This window comes from Mus pahari, chromosome 23 (genome assembly GCF_900095145.1).
Source record: "Mus pahari chromosome 23, PAHARI_EIJ_v1.1, whole genome shotgun sequence".
Lineage (NCBI taxonomy): Eukaryota > Metazoa > Chordata > Mammalia > Rodentia > Muridae > Mus > Mus pahari.
In genome coordinates, this window is record NC_034612.1 from 23,661,678 (window position 1) to 23,677,967 (window position 16,290).

General features: G+C 45.6%; 1 protein-coding gene across 2 annotated transcripts in view; it reads left to right on the forward strand.

Moving 5' to 3' along the window:
• The window catches only part of Galnt17 (polypeptide N-acetylgalactosaminyltransferase 17), a 445,148-nt gene that overhangs the window by 222,791 nt on the left and 206,067 nt on the right, over positions 1–16,290 (forward strand). For both annotated transcript variants that reach the window (XM_021222542.2, XM_029533788.1), the window contains 2 exons: positions 7,230–7,404; positions 11,529–11,726. In XM_021222542.2, coding sequence (XP_021078201.1) covers positions 7,230–7,404; positions 11,529–11,726 — 373 coding nt within the window. The remainder of the gene's footprint in view (positions 1–7,229; positions 7,405–11,528; positions 11,727–16,290) is intronic.

Consider the following 16,290-nt stretch of genomic DNA (forward strand, 5'->3'; position numbering starts at 1 on the left):
GAGAGAGAGAGAGAGAGAGAGAGAGAGAGAGAGAGAGAGAGAGAGAGAGAGAGGCGTGCAGAATGCCAACCCTTAGCAGACTTGCTCTTTTTGTTTCTTTTGTTTCATGCAGCCCATGCATTGTGCATGACTCTTCCTGGGTAGACCCAACACACACATATCTGTTCTCTCCACAGTGAGAATGTATGATGGACCAAGGTTAGAGAAGCAGGAAGACTCAAGGGCAACTGTATTGCTAATAAGCACTAATATCACACCAAAAGGGATGATGATGAAGGCTAAAGTCTTGGAGCTTTCTTGTATGACTTGGTGGCAGCTGAATGGGTCTGAAAATCCTCTCCAGATAGCCCAGGTAGTCAATCTCCTTTCCTATCACTTTTTCCTGCATCTTTAACCTTGACGGGAAGAGTCTGGTGAATCTTGTCCTTTTCAACATTCCAGACATGTGAAATCTCAAGCCCCCCACCTCCTTCCTGGGGGAAATGGCTATACAACAGTGGCAGAGTACCATAGTCATTAAAGATGGGTTCCCCCCCCCCCATCTAAACACCTCTGGAATCTCTTTTACAGACATACCCAAAGATGTGCCTCAGTAATCCTTAATCTAATCAAGGAGACTGTAAAAATTAGCTAGGCATTGGTCTTGGTTCAGCTGCATTTTATATATTTAGTGGTCTGGTTATTTTAGGCATAAAGATCTTTTCATGCACACCTGGGAATCTTGGAATTTTAAGTCTATTTTTTGGAGCTGATTTGCACATACATAAAATATGAAACTATCTCAGGGAAAAAAAAATGATGCTTGAGAAATGTAAAGTGTCCTGATGAATATCTGTGATAAAAACCATATCTTCTGAGATGAATGTGATTGAACCCCAGTGAACTGGGAGCCCTCACTGTGGGTACAGCCAAAGACTGGTCCTGGGATGATTCTGGGGGTACTCACAAGATGCAAGAACTGGGTGCTTCCCCCAGAGGGGTGGGGCAGTCCATTCATCCAGCCCGAAGGAATTATGTTTTGAGGCCAAGTTGCACATAGCTGAGAATGACCCCAAACTCCTGTTCTTTCTGGCTCTACCACCAGAGCCCTGAGGTTACAAATGTGGACCATAATGAACAGTTTCCATTGGAAGGTCCTGCTGAGAGAAGGAATCTTATCTAAGTGTTATATTAGATCCTTCCAGCTTTTGGTGGCTCAGAAGAGTACAGAAGGCCAGGCAGGAGCAAAGATCAACCATGGAGAAATTGATTGGTAGTGTCCTATTTATTTAGCTTTAATGGCCAACTTAACATGGCCTAGAATCACCTGAGAAGGGAATCTTACTTAAGGGATTTCCAGGTTAAATCCGGGGTAGGCATGCTGTGGGGAGGAACATTCTCTTGATTTTCATTGATATAGGAGATACAGCCCACTGTGGGTAGCACTATTCCCTAGGTAGGTGGTTCTGGACTGTATGATGTTGAGGTTTGGTCTGTTGCTATGTATTGTAATGCTAAATACTGGGCCTGGTTGCCCCAGGGATGATGAGATCCTTGTGTACACCTAGTGATGCTTTGTAACCTTGCCCTCCAAATTATCCCTGATTGGTAAATAAAGATGCCTACAGCCTATAGCTGGGCAGAAGAAAGATAGGTAGAGTTTTAGTTCCCAGGATTGGGGTCTGAGGCAGGAGACCACAGGGGAAGAAGAGATGGTAGAGAGATAGGAGAAGATGCCATGGGGTTAGTGTGTCGTGAAAATATGGCTACAAGGGCTGGCTTATTGGAATAAGAATGTCCCAGATGAAACATGTCAAATCATAACTCAGGGTTATTGATAGGGAAGCAGATACTAATAGCTTAGAGGTATATATGCCCAGCTCTACTGCTTTAAAGGGGTATATTTTGTATCTTTTATCTAGGAACCAAATGACCTAAGGAGGGATGGAAACCCCTGATTGATATTAAATATTTACCAACAGTATAAGTAAGCCAGGTAAGCATGAACCTGTCAGAGATTCAGCAAGGAGCATCTCTGATCATTCCATCTGTACTTCCTTGTCTGCGAGTCCCCTGGTCAGAGGCGATGCTACATGGAATTGTGAGCAGTCCTTCAGGTTTCTGCTTGAGTTCCTGCATTGCCTGGCCTCAGTGATGGTTTATGAACTGGAAGTGCAAGTCAAATGAACTCTTCTCTCCCCTAAATTGCTTTGGTCAGAGTGATTTATCATAGGAACAGAATGGAACTAGCATAGACTGGAGCACATACACACAATTTTAAGGTAGTAAAAAAAAAAAAAACTTAACATGTTTTTGGAAGAGACCAAAGCGCTGGCAAGATGGTGAGCAAGTAAAGGTACTGGCTGCACCAGCATGATGACCGGAGTTCAGTCCCCAGAACTCACACGAGGATGGAACAAGAGATAACTCCGCAGGGCTATCCTCTGACCTCTACACGGTGCCACAGCACATACACATACATCTCTCCCTGTCCACAGTAATGATACATAAAACGTTTTCAAAGTATTTTTTTAAATGAGCAAGGCTAGAAGACGCCAGAGGTCGTGTGTTGTGTGAGTCTAGCTTTATGACTTATCCAGAGTAAGCAAATTCGCAGAGACAGAAAAATGTTATCAGTGGTTTGCGAGGGCTGCGGCGGCTGGTAAATGAAAGCAAGTCTTTAGAACAGTGGTTCTCAGTGGCTCTCACCCTTCCTCATGCTGAGACACTTTAACACAGTTCCTCATGCTGTGGTGACCTCCAACCGTAAAATTATTTTCATTGCTACTTCATTTTCATAATTTTTCATTATTACTTCATTTTAAATTATTTTTGTGTGCTACTGTTACGAATCGTAACATATATATATATATATATATATANATATATATATATATATATATATATATATATATATATATATATGATGTTTTCAATGGTCTTAGATGACCCCTGTGAAATAGTCATTTGACAACCCCCTCTCAGAAGAGTCGTGACCCATAGGTTGAGAAATGCTCTAGAGGTTTCAGGATTTATGATCAGGGTAATGAGACACTCCTAGGACTCTACAGGTATACTTAGTGCTACTGACCTGAACATTTCCAGATGTTACAAATGGTAACTTTTCCGTTATGTGTGCTTCTGGGACTTTCTGTGTTGGCATAAGTCTCCTCCGGGCTGCTGGCAAACTGCACTGAGTCTGGCTGTACTACACCAGCTTCGAGACAAGCCAGGGAACTTGAATTTTCTCAGGCTCTTGGGTGACTCGGACTCTGAGGATGCCTGGCTTGGAGACAGGCACCGTTGTTCTGTTTTCTAATTGGAACACGCCATATGTGCTGTTCACTCCTCCCCAGCTGCCTCAACCCACATGTTCCTAGGGAGCAGCAGGTCCCTTAACACTGCAGCTGTGGGCAGAGAGTGGCGTCGGTAATCAGAGTAGCATTGGAGGGTGAGGGGGGGAGCTGATGACGGCAGCAATAATAAAGACCTGGCTTGGGCATTATAATTGTTACTCACCCCTTACCTGCTGCATTTTTGCCTTCTACAGTTTTGATGACCTGCAGTCAATTACAGTGCAATTATCATCATCATTGTCATCAATTACAATGCAAAATAATAATAATAATAATAATAATAATAATAATAATAATATAGTAATCTAAATGAAAAGTTCCAAAAACAAATAGTTTGTAGGTTTTAAAGATTTTTGTTTAATTGTTATGTGCCCTTATAGGCACATAGACACAGACAAGCACAGGTATGCACACACACACACACATCACTTCTTAGGCTATACTTCAGGCCTGCCAGTGACTGCAATGCAAGTGAACATTTTAGGACACTTTCAAGCTCAGATCAGTTCTTCATGGGCCCACACCACCCCTTGAGACACCGAAGTCTGATTATTCTCAGCCCAGAGCCCTAAGGACGCGTGAGGGTAGAGGGGTGTGGTGATCCACTGTGTGGATCCATGAAACTCCACCCGGCCCCTGACCCAATGGCCATCTCCCAAGCCCCCGAGCATGTGGGCCAGAGCTTCTTGCATTGACTTTTGGAAGTAGGTTGAGGTGAGTCTCCTGGGTTAGTCCTTGATCCTGACCAGGGGGGCTCGGAGACAAGGGAGTGCCAGCGGTGTCCTCTGTAACACTGCGGAGGGGGAGTAGCCTGGATAGAATTCTGTACGAACATCCTCTTCCACTAGCTGGTACTATCCGAACCCGTCTCATTTCCCGTTCACGCTCCCGAAGCCTGGGTGACAGCTGTGGCTTTTATTGTTAAGGAGCAGTTGATCCTCCCTTTCTATTCCCCTCTGATCATGGGAGGCATTTCCCCCTCCCCAACTCCCCCAAATATTGTTTATCAAAACCTTCAGCCACACAACGAGATTCCCAGATGGCACCTGGCCAATTTAGTATTGAATTTCCTCTAGTCCTGGAAGGTAAACATTTATCTCTGAAGAAATGGGTTTTTGTTTTCTTCTTTCGTTTGTCTTGAGGAGAGAGAGAGAGGAAAAAAAAAAAACTTACATAAAGTGTTATTCTTAACTTTATTTTTTTTCCCCCAGCATTGGGGATTGAACCAAAGCCCTGGATATGCACTGCCACTGAGCAACACCCTCAGCTCTCTCTAGTCATGTGCACGTGTGTGCATGTGTATTATATGCATGCATATGCACACATGTGCTCCCGTAGAGGCCTGAGTAGAGAGCCCAGAGGTTGATGCTAAGCATCTTCTTCAGTCATCTTCCACCTTAATCCTTAGATACAGGGTCTGTCATTAAACCTGGCAGTCACAAAGCCACAGGGATCTTCCGGTCTTCGTCCTCCCCCACCTCGCATTGGGATTACAGGTTCATGTCACCAAGTCTAGCTTTTAATAGGTGCTGGGGATCCAATCTTGAGTCGTCAGGCTTGTACAGCAAGTGATTTACCATGCGTCATCTCCACAGCCCTATTTCTCTCTCAGATGCTTTTTTCAAACGAATAGTGTTTAATCCATTGCCACTGGCAGGACTTCCAATTGGCCACCATATTAACTGTATTCTGGTAGTCTTATCAGTCTTTGCTCAGGTGAAAGACTTCCCCAGCCCAGTGGTGATATATTTTTCTGTGCAAATGTGTGCTGCAATAGTGAATGCACATCCCCTTGCCTTCTGCCTAACTTTTATATCACCTCCCTTAATACTTCTGCTCCAAGTAGTTTTTTTCTATGGCTATAGCTAAAGCACTTTCATCTGTGCCCATTGTTTGTCACCTCTGACATAGCTTCCTCAGGCTATCCGCACAGCTCTGCAATTCTCATTCAGATTTCTTAAAACCCTGTAGAGGAAAAGAAGAAAAATAAGATTAATGGTGAGAGGCCAAGAGATGGCTCACAGGTAAAGGAGCTTGCCAGAAAGCTTGACAACACAAGTTCACCCCTCAGAACCCGTATGGTAGAAGGAAAGAACCCCTGCCCGAAAGTTGCCCTTTGACTTCTACACACACGCTGGGTATGTAGATCACACACTGGGGTAGTGTCTTAGCTAGGGTTTTTCTGCTGTGAACAGACACCATGACCAAGGCAACTCTTACAAAGACAACTTTTAATAGGTACTGGCTTATAGGTTCAGAGGTTTAGTTCATTATCAAGGCAGGAGCATGGCAGCATCCAGGCAGACGTGGTGCAGGAGGAGCTGAGAGTTCTGCATCTTCACGTGAGGGCTGCTAGGAAAAGACTGGCTCCCACATGGTCAGGAGGAAGGTCTCATTGCCCACCTACACAGTGACAAACTTCCTCTAACAAGGCCATATCTACTCCAACAAGGCCACGCCTCCTAATATTGCCACTCCCAGGGCCAAGCGTATTCAAACTACTAACAGGTGGGGAAGGGCTGTAGCATTTGAACAGGTGAGTTTCGTGTACAGTGTGGAAGGACCATGTAGAGACCTCTTTTCCTCCCACCGTCCCAGCCCTTGACTGACAGGAGCTTCCAAATCTCTTCATCTTTGCTCACTTCTTGTTCATCAATACACTATCCTGTCTTCTTCTGGGCAGCATGTGGCTGTATCTTTAAGGAACCAAACCGATGATGCAGAGAGGCCAGCCCCTACACATGCAGAAACCACATGCCTTTCAATGGTCAAAAGCTGTCGAGTATCCTTAAGATTCGAGGGATCCTCACAGTATCTGCTAAAGGAACAGTTAGCGCTCTCTACAGCAAAGGCACATAAAAGAGCTGCGTGCAGTGCATTCCTCTAACTCTAGTACTGAGCTGAAGTGGGGGGGGGACAGGAGGCTCCCTGGGGCTCCTTGGCTGGCTTGTCTAGCTGAATTAGCAAGATCCAGGTTCAGTGAGAGATTCAGACTCAACAAAACAAAACAAAACAAACAAACAAATCTCATGTTGGCACACACCCTCCATCTCTGCACAAGGGAGGCAGAGGCTGGCTTCATGTCAAGAAGGGTGTTGTGTTCTCCGTGGCTTTTTAACCACTTCCTTTTCATCTGGTATTATTACTTTTCCTTATCAGTATGACGAAATCCCTGATGAAAGCCACCTAAGGAACAAAGGGTTAATTGTGGCTCACAGTTTTAGGGCGCAGTCCATCATATCAGGGAAGGCATGGCGGCAAGAGCATGAGGCAACTAACCGGCCGTTGCATCAGGAAAAAGAGAGATGAATGCCGGGACTCTGTTCTCCTTCTCTTTTTTTTTTATTTGGTCCAGAACCACAGCCTATACAGGGGTGCCATTGACATTCAGTATGGGCCTTCCCACCTCATTCAACCTAGCCCAGAGAGGTACCTCCCTGATGATTCTAGATCCTGTTAAATTGACAGTCAAGTGTTAACCATCCATGTGCGTCATAGCACAGCTGTCTTAGATTTGTATATGGAGATATATTCTAACTTCCAGAGAGTTAAAATTCCTCACACGACAACTTTTTTTTTTTTCAATCAAAGAACTTTCTGGTGTTCTATAATGTTTATTTTCAATACTTTTAAGCTACGCATATCTGTATATCTTTGTGTGAATATGTGTGCATGCATGCAGATGTCCACAGAGGCCACCTAGAACTGGAGTTACAGGTGGTTTTGAGCCATCTCTGTAGGTTCTGGGAACCGAACTCTGGTACTCTCCACCAGGTGTTAGTATTCCTAGCTACTACTTTGGTACTACGTAGCTATTCAACCCCCCTCGCAGCATTTGGGGGTACAGATCTGAGTTGACTGATTCATGGGTTTCTTGCATTTTGTCATTTACAGAGGAGCTGAAGGCCCCCTTGGAAGAGTATGTCCACAAACGCTACCCTGGGCTGGTGAAGGTGGTACGCAATCAAAAGAGAGAAGGCTTGATCCGAGCACGCATCGAGGGCTGGAAAGCCGCCACTGGCCAGGTCACTGGCTTTTTCGATGCTCACGTGGAATTCACTGCTGGCTGGTAGGTCATGAACTAAAGCTTAGTACTCAGTAGGGATGGATCTGGGAGGTGGGCCATTTTACCCATTTTCAGCCACTGGAAGAATGGAGAAGAGATGCTTGGTGAGAAGGTCACTGAGAAAGCAAGAGAGTAAATCACTGGCTGGCTTTCTAGACACTGTTATTGTTATCATCAGTATATCAGTCACTTTTCTCCTTGCTGTGTCACAAAGTACCTGGCAAAGGCAACTTATAAAAGAAAAAAAAAAAAACTTTACCTCCTGATTTGAGCATGCACAGTCCATCACAGCAGGGGAAGGCTTGACAGCAGGAATGTGAGACAGCTGGTTACATTGTATCCACAGTCGGGAAGCCGAGAGAGATGGACACTGGTGCTCAGCTTTCTCCTTTTGAGTCAGTCCAGGACTTCAGTCCATAGAGTGGTGCCATTTCAATTACTGGTCTAGAAACTATCTCACAGATGCTCAGTCTTAGACATCTGGTTTGATTCAAATGATGACAAGGTGACAATCAAAATTAACTGTAACGATCGTTGTGGTGGTTAGTAAATTCAAGGCCAATCTGGGACGCAGGAGTCCTTGTCTCAAAAATAAGTTATTTCTCTAAAACAATAACAACAGGTAGGGCTAGCAGTATAAGAAAGGTGGCTTAGCGAGCCAAGGGAAGCCAGCAAGTAGGCAGATAGCCCAAGATAATTTGGCTCTGTGATCTTCCACATTTCAATTCTCCGCAATCACACACTATGAACCATGTATGGAGATTGATGACACCTTGCAGGAACTAGTTCTCTCCTTCCAGCATCTGGATCTCAGGGATTTTACTCAAATAGTTAGGCCCAGTAGTGGGTGCCTTTACCCACTGAGCCATCCCACCTACTTAATCATGTCCGACTCAGGTGAGAACTTCAGCTCACACCTCAGATAGCTGTCCAAGGTTCTTCTCTGCTGGCCCCACCCACCCACCCACCCGCCTGCATTGGGGGCCCCCCATTAGAGATTTGTCAGGTGAGCAGAGGAGATGCAGCAGGCCACATGACCACAGAACACCCCAGGGCGAAGTTGGGGAGCAGGAATGAGAAGAAGTCCTGGAGAAGAGGACCAAGCTCCTGGGCTGTAGAACCATGCTGTGGAGGTGGCGGGGGAGACGGCTGGGTGGATAAGTGCTTGCTGTGTCAACATGAGGATGTGTCTCCAGAGCCCCAGCACCAATGTCATAATAAAGTCAGGGAGAGCCCTGTGTGTGCCTGTAACCCCAGAGCTGTGATGGGTGGAGACAGGAGCCTTGCTGAGACTCACGGGCTGAGAGCCTGTTTCTAGGTTCACTGAGAGACTCCGTCTTGAGTTATTAAGGTGGAAGATTATAGAACAGGCCACACGACATCCTCCCCTAGTTTCCACAGGCAGGCACATCTATGCACATACATGTGTACATACACCACACACAGAGAGAGAAAGAATAGAGTGGGATAGTTTGCATGTATCCAAATACCATAATGAAACCCATTACTTTGAAGACTAGCTTAAAATACTGATTTCTTTTTCAATTAAGAGAGCAAAACAGGGACTGGGGAACTGCTTGGTTGGTTAGATTTTTGTGATGCAAACCTGAGTGCTGAGCCCCTGCACCCAAATAAAACACTCATGTAAGTGGTGAGTCCCTGACATCCCAGCACCGGGGGGTGGGGGGGGTGGGGGGGCGGTGGAGGTGGAGGAAGAAGGATCTATGGCTTGCCTGGCTATCAAGTCTAGTGGAATCCATGAATTCTGAGTCGAGTGAGAAACACTGTTTCAAAAACTAAGGTGGAGGACATAGAAAGATAGCTTAGTAGTTAGGAGTGTTTGCTGTTCTGCCACAGGACTCCGGTTCAGCTCCCAGCACAAACGTCAGGCGGCTCACAACTAACTGCCTGTCAGGCCAGTTCCAATGGAGCACAGACATACACACATAGTCATAAATAAAAATAAACCTTAAAAATAATAATAAGGGGGGGCAAGGCATTTGAGTATAACACCGGACCTTGACCTCTGGCTTTGATGTATGTGAGCACACATACATACACTTACACACAATTGCTCTCACACATGTGAACACATACATACATACACACACATACACACACACACACACAAAACAAAACAAACCCACACACATTATATTATATATAAAATCAGAAAAAGCAAGCCTCCTTACTGGGAAAACTAGGAATGGCTTCTCAGAAGAGGTGACGTCAGAGCTAAGCTGCTTGGTTGCTCTGCTTTCTGCTGGCTGCCAAGGGCATCCCCCCGAAGAGAATCTCTTCGGTGAAGACGTGAGGGGAGAGAGCAGAGGAGACTCATTTCCCTCTGGCTTCCACCTCCACTGTGTGTGTAAAAAGTATCGAAGGCAGTCAGCGGCCCGGGGTATATTTTATTGCTCATTTTAAATAGAAAGATGAGCTGAGCCAACAGGTAATTCAATAGCTGCAAATGAAAAGAGACCGGTGCAGCCTGCACGTTCTCATTATTCTTCCAAAGAGCCACAAAGAAATGGGATTTTCCACTTGACTCTTTTCCAAAGTCTACGTTCTGGTCCAGGCTGCAAGATTAATGTCTCGGCTTATGTGAGCCATCTTTAGCTTCTGGAATTCAGAAAGTGATTCCTTCCTGTGATGCCGGCCTCACAGTGGCTTCACCATCTGCTCTGGGCTAAGCCAGCCAGCTAACACCTTGAAGCTGGAGCCAGTTCACGCTGGCTGCAGCCTTGAGGGAGGAAGCGCAGCTGGGAGTCGAGATTTGCCTGACTTGGGCTTTAATTAGTGCCGAACCTTCTGCTGCAGACCAATCAGAGCTTTGAAAGCAATCAATTAGATAATCAATGAAAACAACAACAACAAAAAAAAAAAAAAAAAAAAATAGTCCGCACCCACACAAAGAAACTAACGGAACTGCTTATTAACTCCAGTATAGGAATGACCTATTTGGGGATAGGAAATGTAGTTCCAGCAGAAAGGAAAAGGAGAAAGACAGACAGACAGAGAGACAGAGAGGCAGAGAGAGACAGAGAGATCAGCAAGCAACAGTGCTGTGTGGGGGAAAACCATATGGAACTGACAATCAGACAGAGATGCAACAGTGTCCATGATGAAAAGGCCTTGAGAGATGGTTCAGCACCCACTACTCTTCCAGAGGACCCGAATTTAGATCCCAGAATCCATAGCAGGTGGCTCACAACCACCTAGAGCTCAACTCTGGGGAATCGGACGCCGCCTTCTGCCCTTCAAAGGCAGAGCACTCGCGCACACATATCTATACACGGACACCTCCTTAAAAAGAGAACGAGATGGGGGAGGGGCTTGACGGTTTGGCACTCTTCTAGGGGAAAAGCCTCCATGCTAATTCTCTCGCCACACCTCTCCTGTTCACAGAGACATCGTTAATGGTGATTTTATTACGGGCGAATGCACGAGAGGCACGCTGCACATTTAAAAACCCCTACAGCGTATCCAGGGCTATGGATCCGTCCGCAGAGTGCTTTCCAATCATGCACAAAGTCCTAGGTTCTATCCCTAGGACTATATAAACCAGACATTGAGGTGAAAGGCTGCTGTGTGCCTCTAGTCCCAGCCCACAGCAGATATAGGCAGGAAGATTGGCAGTTTTAAGGCAACCTGGGCTACACAGGAGATCAGGGCTAGCCTGGGCAATTTAATAGAAGAGTCTTAAAATAAGAACACAACTGGACTAGGGTTGTATTTTGATTGGTGGAGAGCTTGCCTAACATGAAGGAGGCCCTGGGTTCAATCCTCAGCGTCACATAAACTGGCTGTGGTTGTGTATGCTTATCATCCTAGCCCCCAGGGGAAAGGATGCAGGAAGATCAGAAGTTCTTCGGGCTCCTTCTTTCTTACACAGCAACTCTGAGGCCAGGCTGGGATACACGAGAGCCCATGTATCGCAAAACAAAGCCATAAAAACCTATACGGTCGTCGCAATCTCAAACTTGGGTAGTTCACGTGTGCGTACAGGTGCCTCAGTTTCCTTCCAAGTTCCAGCCTTTGAATCTCTTCATTTTGGGGTAGTTTTAGGAGTCTGCTGACCGACGCATGCACCAGGGGAGTGGTTTGATCGTGACTTCTCTGCTTTGCAGGGCTGAGCCCGTTCTGTCCCGCATCCAGGAAAACCGGAAGCGGGTCATCCTCCCCTCCATCGATAACATCAAGCAGGACAACTTCGAAGTGCAGCGCTACGAGAACTCTGCCCATGGGTACAGCTGGGAGCTGTGGTGCATGTACATCAGCCCCCCGAAAGACTGGTGGGACGCCGGAGATCCCTCTCTCCCCATCAGGTCTGTGACAAGTATGCTCTGGTGGGGGCGGGGCTGGTAAAATCAGCTGGATAGTGAGACTCCAGACCCAAGGGTAAACCTGAGTCTTGGAGAAGGGCTGGAAGAGCCCCCAGCAAAGGCTGCTACAGTAGTGTGCAAGCAGCTCCTTGGGGAATGGCGGTGTCTTAGGGTCATAATTCCTTGCTGAGGGAGACGAATGCATTTTATTGCAGCAGCTACAGTTCCCAGGCACCGCTTTCCTATGGCTGCCATGAAAGTTTAAAATTGGTAATAATATAATTTTTCATCCTTCCTCGGGTGTTACATTGTTTCACATTCTATGATCTTACCTACCCTTGGTTAACCTGTCTGAAAACCCTAAATTATCTCAACCTCTCCGCTCGACGTCTGTAATATCATGGCATTGGCAAAGAATTTTTTTTTTCCCTACAGTGTCTTAGTCACAGGTTCCAGATATCAAGGTATAGAACAGGGCAGCAGGCAGCATCCTTCTGTCTAGTAGCATCAAACTGAATTTTTGTTTCAATTTTTAATTTATTAGTATTATTGGGCAAGGTGTACTTGTGCCATTACACACATGTGGAGACCTAGGGACACCTTTTAGACTCAGTTTTTTCCTTTCAACTTTATGTGGGTTCTGGGGATTAAAGTTAGTGTTTTAGGCATACACAAGGCCTGCATTTGCTGAACCAGCTTGTCAGTCCCAAACTGACTCTGTGTGTGTGCTCATGCATGTGTCCTGTGTGTGTGAGCACACGCATGTGCGTGTGTGTGTGTGTGTGTGTGTGTGTGTGTGTGACACACACATCAGAGGATGTCACATCATTCCTCAGGCACTTTTATTTGAAACAGTGACTCTCACTGAGTGGAACTTTACTACATATGCCAGATTAGCTGACCAGTGAGCTTCCAGGAATGTACGTGTGTGTGTGTGTGTGTGTGTGTGTGTGTGTGTGTGTGCGCGTGTGTGTGTGTGTGCACTTTAGCCACTGAGCCATCTCCCCTGCCCCCAACTCTTAAAATAGGATTAATTCTGTCTCAGGCATTAGAGATGGGAAGGGCAGCTTCTCTCAGCCTGGCTTTAGTGCAGATTTTCAATATCAGTAGGACAGCAAAAAGGAAGCACAGAACAGGAGTAAAGACTTTCTGTGGGAGAGTATGGGTTCCATCTTGGTTCGCAAAATTGTGAGAAACAAAGTGGGTTAGCTTTAAAAAAAAAAAAATCCCTATCATTAATGTCTGAGAAAAGCAACTTAAGGAAAACAAGATGTAGAAGGTTTCACTATGGGGGGGAGGGGGTATGTCTGTTTCCGATGCCTTTCTCCTGTCCCCCTTTTTATTTCAGCCAGGTACCCAGCTTTGTGAGATAGCGCTGCCGCCATTCAGGGTGGCTCTTCCCCTTTATCAGTTCTCTCTGGGATGCCTTTATAAACACATCCTGAGATGTGCTTTAATAATGTCCTAGGTGTCTCTCAATCCAATCAAGTTGACAACCAAGATTGACCACCTATTCCAGTTAACTTTAACTGTTAATTTGATACAGCCTAAAGTCATCTGAGAAGAGAGTCTCAGTTGAGGGATCGCTCAGATCAGATCAGGCCTAGGGACATATCTGTGGGAGATTGTCTTGACTGTTACTTTATGGAGGAGGACCCGGTCCACTGTGGGCAGAACCATTCCCTGAGCAAGCGGCCCCGGAGTACATAAGTAATGTAACTAAGGGTGGACCGGTGAGAAAGCCAGTAAACAGCATTCTCCACGGTTTCTACTTCAGATTCCTTTTGGAGTTCCTGCCCCAACTTCCCTCGGTGATCAACTGTGACTTGGAAGTATGAGCCATTTTAAACCCCTTCCTTTCCTAAGTTGCTTTTTGGTTGGAATGTTTTATCACAGACAGACAGAACAACAAACAAACAAAACAAAACAAAAACAACAGAACACCCTCACACTGGAGAAAAGTTTTGCAAAGTCTCCTGACTTTCCTCCTCAAAGGAAAAGCTGAGAAGTTGCCTGGGAGTGGAACAACTAATCAAAAAACTAAAGAAGGTGGACGCTGAGCACCGCCTCAAAGGAAACAATGTTGTAGCTCAGGTATTCCTACAATGCTCCAAAATGACTCCTTAACTGTCTTCAAGTCATAGTATAGGCTCATGGGTGAGGTGTTATCTGAAAGCCATAGATACAAGGTACAACCCCCATAGATACTCACTCCATCTGTAATGGGGAGCATGTAAAGACTCAGTGGCCTTCAGAACTTGCATTATGTTTCACTTCTTTTTTTTTTTTTTTCGTCAAATAAGCCTTACTCCCTAGTGCCCTTCTAACATGGGGATGGGCTGGTTCCCCAGCTGTGACTGAAAGAATGGGATGGGGGGTGGTGAACTGGTCATAGGGAGGGACACACATAGCCAAGTACCTTTGTGTGTATGAGATCGTGAAACAAGAGCACTGTTGCTGGCCCTTTATTAGGGTATGCAAGGCAAGTGGTCTCCCTCTCAGCCCTGCATCAGCCCCTTACTGTAAAATTCTAGACAAGTGCTTCTCCCGAGCCATAACCCCATTTCCTGAATGGGGTGTGGGAGGGTTCTTAGAAGAGCTCGACTGTAGATTCATAACCACCACCACCCCCAGCTCTTTGCTGGAGGATTCTAGGCATGTTTCCATTTTTTTGTTGTTGTTGTTAAGATTTATTTATTATTATATGTAAGTACACTGTTGCTGTCTGCAGACACACCAGAACAGGGAGTCAGATCTCATTATGGATGGTTGTTAGCCACCATGTGGAATTGAACTCAGGACCTCTGAAAGAGCAGTCAGTGCTCTTAACCACTGAGCCATCTCACCAGCCCCTAGACATGCTTTCTTACACTGAGCCAAGCCTCTTGCTTTTCAGTGGACACTTGCTCTACCTCTGAGACATATCTTCAGTCCCTCAGTGAAGGAGTCTACGCAAAACCACCACCACTAAACTACATTCACCCTTAGCCTAGGTGGAATGGCCCGCAGACATTGGCTCGTCTGAATAGGAAGGCTCTGGGTGAAACTATAGCTTGTATCTCACAAGTTACTGTCACATTACCAGATGATTAATATGCACTTTAAAGACTCAAGAACACAGAGTTGCGATCCTGAGCCATTAATATTACATGATTCTCTGATGTACAGGATGGAAGCATGCACCAGTAGTCTCCTCAGCGTGCATCTTTACTTATCAGACACTTAATTTGTTAATGGTTGATGGGGAGATTTAATTGTCGGAAAGGAGTTTTATGGGCCTTCTGATGTCATTAAGCTGATATAATGTGCTTTCTTAATCATGAGGCCATGGTAATTTCTCCTCCATCCAATGATGCCAAGATGCTAGTAGTTTTGTCTGTAGTCCATTAAAGGGACAGAGAGCTTGTTGTATTCCAAATAGCATAGACTGGGTAAAGCTTTGGATACCAGATTTCCAGGTAGGAGATGTCATATAAGAAGTTTTACCCAAGGAGCTAGAGAGATGATGCAGAGGTTAAGAGTGTTTGCTGCTCTGGCAGAGGACCCCAGGCACAGTTTCCAGAATCTTCATTTGGCAGCATACAACCATGTGTAACTCCAGCTTCAGGAAATCCAGCGCCCTCTTGTGGCCTCCATGGATACTGCACTCACGTGCATAAATCGCAGACACCCATACGTGCATGAAAATAAAAAAAACAGCAAAATTTTGCTTTAAGGGAGCATAGTTCGCCTCTTTCTTTTGTTCCAGTATTAAGTACTAAAGCTAGAGTTTCATAAGCACTACACAGGGGGTCCACCTCTGAGCTACATCGCGGCCCTTTTCTAGTTTTACTTTGGATTTGAGGGCAGGGCCTTTTTAAGTTGCATATGCTGGCCTCGAACTCATTCTTTTGGCCAGACAGGTCTTGAACTTGTGTTCCCCTGCCTCCACCTCCAGAACACCTGACAGACCTGCAGCAAGAAATCCAGCCTATATAGTTTTTTTTCCTTTGACCTAAAGAGCTGTTTGCCAGGGTTTCCTGACGGTTCTCTGTCCTTGGTTGTTTATAGCTGGGCTCCAAGTGAGATCGAGGTGACCTCCTCAAAGAGAACAAAGGCCCCCATGTAAGGGTTGGAGTTAGGGATGGTTAGAAAACATATCCTCCCAAGGAGGTACCTGCTCCCAGCCCTGTGTGCTATCATAAAGAGAGCCAAAATGCTTGGCTCCCCAGCCTTTTAAAATCTCTTCTCTTTGTGTCTATGCACATGTTATCTATGTGAGTTTTAGCCCACATGTGAACAGGTGTCCTTAAAGTTCAGAAAGGGGTATCAGATTTCTTAGAGCTGGATTACAGTTATACAACAAGACTTTCTCGGACCCTCTGATGGTATAAATAATGATATAGAGGCTTCTATTACATTTTAAAGCTTAGGCCTTTTGCTTGGACAGTCTCCCAGCTAGCTCATCTTACTTAACCTGACGATCTAGCCTACAACCGGCCACATGGCCAGCTCTAGCTCTGTACCTTTCTCTCCTAAGCTCTGGTCCATGCCTGCTCCATCTATGTCTGCTCACACATCTTCTGCT